The 12,874-nt window shown below is 35.7% G+C and overlaps 1 protein-coding gene across 1 annotated transcript; it reads left to right on the top strand.

Annotated features, from left to right (window-relative positions):
• Positions 1-776: 776 nt before the first annotated feature.
• On the top strand, positions 777-6,785 carry LOC130014029 (uncharacterized). The gene is made up of 5 exons (XM_056102822.1): positions 777-785; positions 1,503-1,578; positions 2,375-2,698; positions 2,879-2,989; positions 6,742-6,785. Exons 1-5 carry the CDS (start codon positions 777-779, stop codon positions 6,783-6,785), a joined length of 564 nt encoding a protein of 187 aa, XP_055958797.1.
• The last annotated feature ends 6,089 nt before the right edge of the window (positions 6,786-12,874 follow it).

The following is a 12,874-nucleotide window of genomic DNA, read 5'->3' as shown; positions in this document are numbered from 1 at the left end:
TCATTGAGTCAAGTGCCGTGGTTTCGATTCCCCGGTTGTACATGGGTCATGTTTTCCTGTCCAGGCTCCTGGGTTTCTCTCCCACTGCAAAAGATCCCTACACATACTTGCTTTTTGAATTGTTGAAATAAAATTGAATCATATGTTAGTCCCAAAATCATACAGTTTGTATCCAGTGTACATTAAATCCCCACCCCCCTCCCTCTCTCTTCCCTTCCCCAGAAAGTGAGAACTAGGCTTGAGATTACTACAGAGATTATTCTACGCCTTCCTAATAAACCTGTAACTTACATTAATAATTTTAATCAATAACTGACTAACAAAAACACTAAACATCACAGATAATTCAAAATGTCTAGATTAATACTAAACTATAAAATAGTGTACACAAACAAAATGTAAAATTATTCATTATAAATTGATCTGGGTCGTGGTAAAAACACTTATATGTTGTAATTTAAATCAATAATTTAGCTAACATATTGTAGTATTATAACCTGTTTTATGAAAACTGTGAAATCTTAATATTTTGAGTTCTGTTGTCATAAACACTTCTTCTTTTATAATTTATAGTTTTGTTGTTAAAAATATTCATTTATGAAAGCTAATATATTAGGAATTGTTTTTTACTTAAACACATCATGCTTTGGTCTGTTTATAGTGGCACTAGAATGAGTCAGTTCACTTGAGTGAAGGTCATTATGTTGGCTGGTTGTGAATTTGGCTCACCTACTTGTATCAAATGTCACAATATGAGATCAAAAGCTCTACATAAAATGAGTGAAGTAAGCTTATTCAAGTTTATTTTGAGGTTATATATGATAATATCACATAAAGACTTAAACTAAAGCAGGGATGTGCCTACTATTACAATTACCGGGTGGCACCGCCCAGCACCAATATTGTCCGCCCGGCAAAAATATCTTGAAACAGATTTCCACCCACCTTCATTTTCTTGTAAATAAAGATAATCTAAATTGGTACAAGCGTTTCTATTTGTTGCCTTTAACCTCATAAATTGAATAAATTATTTTGACTCGCGTCAAACTGGCCTCGTATCATAGTAGACATCTAAAATATACGTTTTCGAGGAAATATATTACTTTCGATTTCTTATTTGACGCGCAGAGTTATCTGATATTTAGACTCTTTTAACTGGTCACATTAGTGCGATGTAACTATCATGACTGGTTAAACTAGACTACGGCACCGTTATTGTTTAAAAATAGCGGGATATCTGGATTATTACTCCATGTAAACGGATAAGATTAGAAAGTATAAATGACCATGAATCATGTGTTACCCATCAAGATTCGTTAAAGTGCAGTATAGAAGTTTCACAACAATCCAATATAAGTGTTGCCATAGTCCCAACAATATGTAAAAATTATTTAACCAAAACATTTGCATGTCTGTATTTTTTGTGCCGACAACGGATAGCCAATACCACTAATTTTGAGCCTCTACTCGATTTTGTAGGATATCTTGGTGATAATTTGAAGGAGAATATATTGGTCGGTAGAAACGCGTGTTATACTAGTAGGAAATCAATTCAAGAAATCCTATATACCATGTCAAGCATTATAGAATCAGACATTTTAAATGATATTCGCAAAAGTTCACATTTGGCTTTAATGTTTGATGAGACGACAGACTGCTCTCTCAAAGAGCAGATGATGCTACGTTCGCGTTATATACAGGATAATGGTTTAGTTCAAGTTCGATTTTTGAAAATGATTGACTGTCTTCCCACACACGAAACTCGAATAACACTTGACGCCACCACTATTTCTAACCATGTGATCAATTATATTATTGAAAATGATTTGGAATTTAGCAAACTAAGAGGACTTGGCACTGATGGGGCATCAGTAATGACTGGGCGAGTCAATGGGGTCGTTAAGAAAATTCAAACTCGACAGCTAGATGCCCAACCAGACAATTCCCCAAAATGTGAAGCGATTGGATGTCACTGCGCGGCACACAAACTAAATCTTGCCTCGGAACAGGCTGCAAATGTTGATCCCTACCTTAAAAAGTTTAAAGACATGCTTAGACAATTATATGACTTCTATGACAATAGTGCCGTTAGGTCAGCAGGTCTTCTTTCCGTACAGAAAATGCTCCACGAATCCGAGTTGAAAGTATTGCAGCCTTCATCAACTCGTTGGTTAAGCATGGGAAACTGTGTTCAACGCCTACGTAGAATATTAGTCAGTGTATTATGTAGCTTAGAACGCGAGGCCGAGGAGCGGGGGAAACGCAATGGCGACTGGTCTTGCATTATTCCTAAGTAACTATCGCTTTATTTTCACATTACTTCTTCTTTGTGATGTCCTACCTGTTGTTAATATTCTATCAAAATCATTTCAAGCTACCGACGTTGATTTCCCAACTGTTACAAGGGTCAAACAGACGGTGATTAAGGAGTTGGAAAAGTTAAAAACTGCCGATGGTGATTATCTAAAGCAAATTGATGGTTACATCGAAAATCTGCGAAAGGCCGATATAACCATCAGAAGTCAAAATGTTTTAAGAAAGAATAGTGAGATTTGTTCAGGTGAAACCCCAAAATCATCCCTTGAAAAATCCATGAAGGTCCCATTTCTTGAAACACTTATACAAAATATTAATGACCGATTTGTGGACAGTCCTGTCATGGAATCGTTTTCAATCTTTAAACCAAACTACCATCAAGGTTGTGATGATTACGCGCTTCTTTGTCAGAGATTTGGCTGTGTCCACTCTGCGTCCGAATGGTCGGTATTAAAGTCTTACGCCAGAGACCACCTGGGCACAAAGACTACCAGTGAGGTTGTTGAGGCTTTATGTACAGATCCCGATTTATCATGAACTTTCCCCACGGTATCGTTTTTAGCCAAGTGTTTTAAGGTCCTCCCTCCACACACTGCAGACTGTGAAAGAGATTTTTCTCAGATGAAAATCATAAAAAACAGTCTTCGCAATAGACTGACAGAATCATCTTTAGGTGCCATTCTTCGCCTTGTAATGAAGACGGGCATACGCCATACAGTGTGCTATGAGGGAAATTTTGCCCGGGCAGCGGCACTACGGCCTACTCTTATATCGAATTCTAACTGCCAAGGGATCTTTTACGTGCACGCCAATGTGTACACGGGACCTCGGTTTTTCGTCCCATCCGAACGACTAGACAGCTTTCCTTGTCAGCCCCTCCGTCCTGCATCACTGACAAGGGAGAACCACGCCGGAAAATCTGGATGAACTTTCTCGGCCAATGCAGGGATCGAACACCCGACCTCCAGGCTAGCGAGCTAGTGTCTTACCCACTTAGCCACATGATCCCCCCCTGCTAAAGGAAGTATTGAATACGATCACCAGTAGTGATATTGTGACCAATGAATTAACCCTCGATCATTGTGGTCTATGTTGTAGTATAACAAGAGGCCCAAGGGTCTTGACTCTCAGTTTAGAACACATTTACAAAATTGCTGGGATTGTTTGGCTACTCCTCTAAGAAAGTACCCTGTTGATATGTCTATCTGTTACATATGTGTGGTTATTGGCCCGGATCCTGGAAACTTGAAAGACACCCTGCAGTAATTGTATTCTATAGAATTGTGACCAGTTTACTGCAATATGTTGTTTGGTGGGCTTATATTTCTTGCCTTACAATGCTATGTTAATTTGATTGTTTCAAAAATAGCCTGTAAAATGGCAGAGCATGATCTCAGTTTCAAATATTTATGAAAAGTATACAAACCCCTTGCAAATTTTTTTCTATCAGAAATTATTCCACTGATTTTTGTCTTAAATCAAAATACTCATATACATATTTTAAAAATGCATAATTAAAGACTTGATAAATCATTTGGTGCTATAAGAATCTCTTGAAAACTACAATACTGTAAAAACTTGATCTCATATAGGAATATCCATTAATCATTTACAAAGTTATGATAAATTAAAATTTCATCAATCTATGTGGGGTTGGATAGCCAATGGTTAGTGGACATTAAACTTGATTAAACCCTCTCACCCTCCCTCTCTCTCTCACATCAATCTATGCTGCTCACATGTAACAAGACACCGCTATCTTTTATTGGTAGGCCTAAGTTTAAATAAAATTAGGGGTGTTGGATGGCTGAATGGTTAGCATGTGCGCACTGTATCATAAAGTCTGTCATTGAGTCAACTGGCGGGGTTTCGATTCCCCGGTTGTACGTGACAAGGAGTAGGGTCGCCTGTCCGACCGCATGGGTTTTACTCCAGGTTCTCCGTTTTCCTCCCACTGCTAAAGACCCCTACGCACAAGCGAATTATTGAAATAATATTGAACCATGTGTTTGTCCTGAAATGACTTAGTTTGTATCCATTTCTCTCTCTCTCTCTCTCTCTCTCTCTCTCTCTGAAATTATACATAAAACACTCCTTTTTTTAAATAATCAACTAATAATCCAGTTTCCTCCCACTGCTAAAGACCCCTACGAGCAAGCGAATTATGGAAATAAAATTGCACCATGTTAGCCCCAAAATAACCTAGTTTGTGTCGGACGTTAAACCTCATCTCTCTCTCTCTCGCTCTCTCTCTCTCTCTTAAATAAATAAAATTGAATACAAACTAGTAGATTATCTAGCGTTGGTATTTTGATTTCTTGATTAAATAATCAATCTCAGTACACATTTAGCATGGTAGTTTTGATATATTTAGCAAAAATGCAAATGATACTCAAACCTTTAAATACTTTAACTTTTGTTTAACTTGTTGAATTAGGTCTCTATGCTGTATTAGCATGTATATATCTATTTTAAAGTCATCACAAGTGTCATATAATTATGATGTACATGTAAATAGCCTATAGGTTTTTGCCTTTTAAGAAACTGCACATGATTTAGATTTTTCAGAAGATATCCCTTTTATCATGGCTTTATTTATGCTTACACTAACAGATAATCAGATTGATTATTTAGGATTTAATTAAAAAAATTAAACCGAGATAGTGGAATACCATTTACATAGGGATGGATTTTCAGTTCATTTTTAGACTGATATTTCTATTAGAGATTTAACTTTTTATAATACTGTAGTTTGCAACAGATTCCTATATCGCTCACTCGCCTGTTTCACGAAATTTTAACGAAGATAAAATTTTAGTAATTTGATTGGATAATATTAGATTTATTTTCGTACTTCACCACTCAAAATTGAAGTATCTACTAAAATTTGGATTTTATCTTAAGTTAAGATTTCGAGAAACGGGGCTCAAATCACGCTCACACGACTATCAGTCACTACCAGATTTTATAGTGTTGTAAATATTAGCTTTATTTACATAAGAAGCAAGAACTAGTCATAGGAATGAAACAAATTCTAAGTCTGTGCATGTTAATACACAAGGTCTATGATAATCACAATCTGATTAAACTACAGATCTATATTTCGTTTCGTTTTTTTATACTTTTGATGGCCTACACTACATGAAGATCTGACCGACTTATGACCCTATGACGTCAGACATTTGATTAACCAATCAGCATTGATGTTACTAGTGGATTACCCACAGTTCCGTGCAAAACACGCCTAAAGCTCGCCGTAACAGACCGTTTCATTGGCTTATCCCTGACACCATTCAGAACACGAGTTAAATAACAACTCTTCCAGATCCAAGTGTAGTAAAGACAAGTAAAACGAAATTGTGAACTATAAAAACGAAACGAAATAGGATCTGTGTTTTAATAAGATTGTGATAATCCAACTTAATCCATAATGACCTTTCAGGAGTGAATTCACACTATCAACTGTCCATAATGAGAATGTCAATCCGTTACATACATTTCTAGTCTACAAAATTAATGTACTAATATATAATATTTACATTTGGCAACAAATAATGTGAGAGTTTATGTGTTGATGAAACACACAGCTACCCATAGAGATGAAGGATTCAATAAATCTTATGTTACCAATTTATCTTTGATGGTGTTTTGTAGACGTGAATCAGGTTATCTTTGATGTGTCATCCGGTATTACACATGCGAATAATGATTAAACATCTCTATGATGTAATAATCTAGCCTGTAGCCTGAATCAAAACAATTTTATATATATCACAATATGCACTGAAATCTGAAGGGTTTGTCCTCTGTATATAAGTAAGTACATGCATGTGTTCCGCCAGAAAATTGGACATTAGACACTGTACTGTATATTCTTTGAATGGCATTTAGTAATTGGGGCATAATCAAATATAACACTATTTATGAATAACAATTGCTATGGTTGATTACAACAAGATTTCAAGTAGTTATCAAACAGTTTAATAAATCATAGTAATTGTTATCCATAAATAATGTTCTATTTGATTAGACAGTCTACCGTATTGAAGTCCTAAAATACCATATACTCTTTATTTAAAAAATATTATTGTCCAGAAATTATTCCAATACAGTCGCAGACTGACAGTGCCGAGAATTACCAGAATTTATAAGGAATATATGATTTAGAGTATGCCCTGGATAATGAACAGAATTAAGAGAAATAATTACATCATTATTTACAAAGACAGGAATGACAGTCTCTAATGGACCAAATGAAACAAGAGTATCACGTTATCTTAATACGTGACAGATGCCTCCATAACATCATAAGTGTTTTCTTTGGATTATACGTCATTAAATGGAGTTCGAAGAAAAACATAAAAAATATTAGGCTACAATATTGATCATTGTATTCTTTGGACTATCTGTCATTAAATCAAACAGTGACACAAAAAATGGAGTTCGAAGAGAAACATCAAAAATATTAGGCTACCATATTGATAAACACTTTCAGTCCTGTGAACATTTGGATTACTGTAGTAATCAGCAGTTTTAGAGAAAATATGAAGATAGATTCTAAAATCACTGAGTGCAATTCTTTTTTTTTAAAAAGGTTCTTTTCTTTTTTATACAGGAGTTATTTAAATTTTTTGACAGAAGAATTAGTTAACCCCAACAAGTAAGTGTAGTATATATTTGAATTCAGTGAACGATATTTTTTTTACAAAAGCCCATGTAATATTTGCACACATGTACAAGCAGTCATTGATTCTTTTATTTGACCGTTAAACCCAGAGAAAAAAGCTTTCTTTTATTTGCCAAATTGCTTTCCTTTAAGAAAAAAAGCTGCCGCAGTTTGGGATTTTGTAAATAAAGAGAGTTGTATTAGAAATGAAATTAAATTAAATGAGATGAGTTTTAATGTCCTACTACTGGCCTTTGGGGGCGGGGTGTGGATGGCTGAATCATAAGGTCTGTCATTGAGTCAACTGGTGTCGTTTCGATTCCCCGGTTGTACATGACAAGGAGTAGGGTTATCTGTCCAACCTCGTGGGTTTTCTCCGGTTTCCCCCCACTGCTAAAGACCCCTACGCCCATAGCGAAATATTGAAGAAAAATAAAATTGTACCATGTGTTAGTCCCGAAATGACCTAGTTTGGTTTGAGTGGACATTAAAGCCCCATTTCTCTCTCTCTCTCTCTCTGTCCCCCCTACTGTTCTGCTCTGACTGAGCTAATGAAGACGGACATATGCTATACAGTGTGCTATGAGGGAAGTTTTGCCCTTGCAGCAGCACTATGGCCGACTCTTATATTAAATTCCAACTGCCAATGAATCTTTTACCTGCACCCCAATGTGTACACAGGACCTAGGTTTTTCATACCATCCAAACGACTAGACAGCTGTCCTCAGGCTCTCCAGCCTACACCACTAACATGGGGAAACCACGTCGGAAAATCCTGATGAACTTTCTCGGTAAATGCAGGGATCGAACACGCGACCTTCGGGCTAACGAACCAGCGTCTTACCCACTTAGCCACTGTGGTTCTCGATTAGTATTCGCATAAGACGTTTCATTCATATGTTTTATCTTTCTAGAATATTTGGTACCATTTCTTGTGTGAGCAAGTTACATAGCTAACATGATTATGTATATGTTTAAAACCTAGCTCACAACCCACTGTACATGCTACTATGGGCAGTCTACAGGGGAAATGTGTGTGTTCGGCACCGTAGAAGATCGTAGACTGGCCGCAAGGACTTTAGGTCCTGCACATACAAAATTTTCACTGAGTTTCTTGTGGCTGGTCTGCGAGCTACCAAACTCTACAGCCCATGCATGTAATTTAAGTATAATATTAATGTTATATATTAAAGAAATTTACCAAGAGCTATTCTCATATCTATGAGTATGTATAATGATGTATGTGTTTAAAGTATATTGTATTATTTTATAGAAATTTACCAAGAGCTATATTGATATCTATGTGTATAGTAATAGTAGTTTATCTGGTAGCTAATATTGCCTATTTATCAGTTCTAACACCTGTACAGATGCTGAAATCAACAGCTGTGGCTGTGGTTAGTATAATTTTATTATGGAAAGGATTGTGTTCTCCCGTATCATCCAGGTCTGTCTGGATTATAGTGTGATGACACCCAAATCGAAATGGTGAAGCGGTTTTGATACTCATGCCTTCTTGAATGATGCAGTGGTGCTTTCTCAGTGTATGACTATCTACTTGCATCTTCCACAGAAATGTATGAGTTGCATCATGTTCCTAAAGCCACGACCGCAGGTGTTACAACATCTAGACGTTGCTAGACTGTTCTGCAGTTCCCAAACTTATAGCTACGTGAACAATAGCGTCCAATCAGAAATTGTGACGCAAACACACTCAAATCAAACATGGCAACCTCCACGGAAACCTTGACATTAAACGAACCTTGAACTTTGCAACTCGATTATCACAGGTAGACATTTTTGCTGGAATGTGCTGACTTGGTATTCTCGATGATCGCAGAATCTTATACGCCCCCCAGCTGGGTCAGTAGCCAATTGAAATTAGTGCCGAAATATGCAGGGTAATACGTGAAGGGCTTAATACAATGTACAGATTTAAAGCTAGATCAAGTCTTCTATTGAAGATGGAGGTGTATGTACTGACCCTAAGTTTTTAAAAGCCATATTTTATACCAATAAATCATGATTTTCAACATTTACTATTTCGTCGAATTCAATTTTGATTTGTTGTACTTGATATTTAAATCGTGTGAGGGATCTTCTCTTTGTCATGTAAATACACAAGAAGAGATCAATTTTCTCAAACACAGAAAAAATTAGCATTGTGATTCGATGTTGTTACAGTACATGATAGTGTATATTGCTCAAACAAAGTTTAAAATCATCCAGTTATAAAAGTGCTACGTTTTTAATGGGTCTCAGTATATTTCAGAAACTAAATAAATACCCCGAGTTCACAAAGCATTCTCAGACTTAAGTTAAGAATTTATTCAAAATTGTTGGCCTAATTTTAACTAAACTATATAGCTCTTTATAAAACTTTTGTTGTTTTAATGTATCAAATACATCAATAAGAAACTATGTGCAAAGTTTTGTCTTTCTGGATCAAAGATATTTCTCATAAACAGTGATTGAAAGTTGAGTAAATTCTTAACTTAAGTCTGAGAATGCTTTGTGAACTTGTGGCCAGATCTGAAAATTGGAATTGAATATTCTGCCACTGTATAATTTTTTAATTGTGTATAATTTTTTTTTGACAGACATTTGCCGGTCAGACGATGGGTGTAATGGCATGGTTGATACCTATATTAATCGCTGTATCAGTCTGTGGTACAATGAATGGAACAGCTCTTTCTATGTCCAGGTAATTTGATTCTTTTACAAATCAAGTACTTTAACTATGAAAAGTAGCCTCGGTGTGTCGCTGTTTTTTTTGTGTTGTCAGCAGATGATGCCAAATTTTGCGAAATATCTTTGTCAATTCAGTTGAATCATGGTTTGAACTCTGGCCCCAAGTTCACAAAGCATTCTCAGACTCAAGTTAAGAATTTACTAAAATTTCAATCACTGTTTATGAGAAATATCTTTGATCCAGAAAAACAAAACTTTGCACATAGTTTCTTATTGATGTATTTGATACATTAAAACAAAAGTTTTATAAAGGTGAACAATTTTTAGTATATTTTTACTTAGGCCTGAGAATGATTTGTGAACTTGGGTCTCATTATTTCTTATAGAGATTCATTTTTCGCAATGTTGTAGTTAGCATGAATTTGAAAGATGATCAACAATTTTTAAGTTTCATTTCAAAGCTTGGTAACCTTAGTTGAATTATAGCAGTTATTTGACCTTAAATCTTGGTAACCTTAGTAAATTATAGCAGTTAATAAAATCTTAGTAACGTTGGTAAATAATAGCAGTTAATTTGACCTTAAATCGTGGTAACCTTAGAGTAAATTATAGCAATTAATTTAATTTCAAATCTTGGTAACCTAAGTAAATAATGGCAGTTAAATTGATCTTAAATCTTGGTAACCTTAGTAAATTGTAGCAGTTAATTTGATTTCAAATCTTGGTAACCTAAGTAAATAATGGCAGTTAAATTGATCTTAAATCTTGGTAACCTTAGTAAATTGTAGCAGTTAATTTGATTTCAAATCTTGGTAACCTAAGTAAAATATAGCAGTTAATTTGATTTTGTAGAACTTGTCAACACCTGGGTGACTGACATTACAATTCTTTGTTAATAGAATTATATATTTTTGTTTTTCAGACTGTTCTTTATTGGTGCTAAGAATAATCACATGCCTCAGTTTATGTCAATGATACAGTATAAATATCTAACACCAATGTCTTCATTACTTGTTATTGTAAGTACTCAAACAATATATTAATGGCAGAATGCAAACCAGAAGGGCAATAAATACTAACAAATCCATTGTTTCTGCTGCACTTCAGATTGCAGGTGGGGGGTTACATGTAGATGGCCGAATGGTTAGCGTGTGTGCGTTGCATCATAAGATCTGTCATTGAGACAGTTGGCGTGGTTTCGATTCCCCCTTTGTATGTGAGAAGATTTAGGGTCGCCTGCCTGTCTAACCTCTTGGGTTATCCTCTAGATTCCTCCCACTGCTAAAGACCCCTACACGCAAGCGAATTATTGAAATGAAATAGAACCATATGTTAGTCATGAAATGATTTAGTTTGTGCCGAGTGGATGTTAAACCCCATCTGTCTGTCTGTCTGTCTCTCTCTCTCTCTCAAATTGCAGGTCTTTGCTGTTATTTGATCATAAGATGTGGTTTTGGTTTTATAAAATAAATAGTTTAATATGGGTTGAATTGATTTAACATGCTTGTGTTTGAGAAGAGTGTTTCTCAAATGGCATTGATAGTGATTAGCAGTATATACTTGTTGCTACTTAGCCTTTATTTAATATATGCAAAGAACAGAAATTAGGATGAGTTGAAACAAATTAATTATTTGTGATTTATAATATTGTATTACTTAGAAAATTTAACAGTTGAACTTTCACATGTAGGAAATTAACAGTTGAATTTCACCTGTAAAGAAAAATAACATTTGAACTTTAACCTTTAAAGAAATTTAACAGTTGAAAACTTTAACCTTTCGAATCGATTATTCAATCATGTTAACTATTCTTTCAGCTTGGTCTATTGATCTGTTTTTATCTTTCAGCTTGGTCTCACGATTTGTTTCCAAACATCTAATGATATCTGGTTTCTAATTGAAATGGAAGGGTTTGGTTTTGCGTCTGTTTTGACCATGGTGTTTGCTGGTCAAGTTTATTTACGATTCAAGGAACCCGATCTTGTCAGACCAATTAAAGTAAGTCTTGTAGAATTAATTTGCATATTTTATTATCATCATTGAGTGTTTAACACTGAACTCTGAACACCTCTGGGGGGTTGGATGGCTGAATGGTTATCGTGCGCGTTGTATCATAAAGTCTGTCATTCAGTCGACTGGCGTGGTTTCGAATCCCTGTTTGTATGTGACAAGGAGTAGGGTCGCCTGTCCAACCTAGTGGGTTTTCTCTGGGTCCTCCGGTTTCCTCCCACTGCTAAAGACCCCTATGCGCAAGCGAATTATTGAAATAAAATTAAACCATATGTTAGTCCCGAAATGACCTAGTTGTGTCGAGTGGGCATTAAACCCCATTTCTCTCTCTCTCTCTCTCTCTCTGAACAACTCTGTTAATAGATATTGCCCAAAGCTTTATTGAAAAGGTGTCAGGGTATATCAACCAAAAATACCAATGAAGGTCTTCACTCCCTTGTTCAGAAGTACATTAGTAAGGGCATGTTGGTTTCTAAAAAGACGGATGGCCTGACAAGGATAGCTGTCTGGTCGTTTGGATTGTACGAAAAACTGAGGTCCTATGTATACATTGACATGCACGTAAAAGTTCCCTTGGCAGTTGGAATTCGATATAAGAGTAGGCCATAGTGCCACTGCCTGGGCAAAATTTCCCTCATAGTACACTGTATGGCGTATGCCTGTCTTCGTTAGCCCAGTCAGAGCAGAACAGTGTTTAACCCTATTTCATTTTAGTTTATTTCCTAATTAAACTACAATCCAGGCGGCTACAAATTCAAACACACTGGCCTTTTTCTAGAATGTACAGCTATGGCCTTCATAAGCAGTTGTCACACCTGTTTTGCTTTAGGCTATTCATGACAACGCTTATGTCGATGTGTTTTTCTGAGTGAACCAAATATAATTCAAACTTCTTACAAAAAGTCCTACATTACCTGGAAAGCAAAAATGTGCAATCTGCCCTACAGGAAAGAAGGCCTAAGATTACTGAAATAGTTTAATAAATCTATATTCTATATTGGAAGAACTTTCAGAGCGAATCTATATCTGACAAGCTGTCATTTTCCTGTGCCATATTGAAACTTGAGGAGAACAAAAGGAAAAATGTATCAACTGCTGCAGGAAATTGACTAGTATTTTAAATTATATTACATAATTTCAGCTTGATCTTATCAATTGTTGGGTTGCAGAATTGTTTGGTTTTTTTTAAAT

This window comes from Patella vulgata, chromosome 8 (assembly GCF_932274485.2).
Source record: "Patella vulgata chromosome 8, xgPatVulg1.2, whole genome shotgun sequence".
Lineage (NCBI taxonomy): Eukaryota > Metazoa > Mollusca > Gastropoda > Patellidae > Patella > Patella vulgata.
This window is presented reverse-complemented; position numbering and strand designations above follow the sequence as displayed.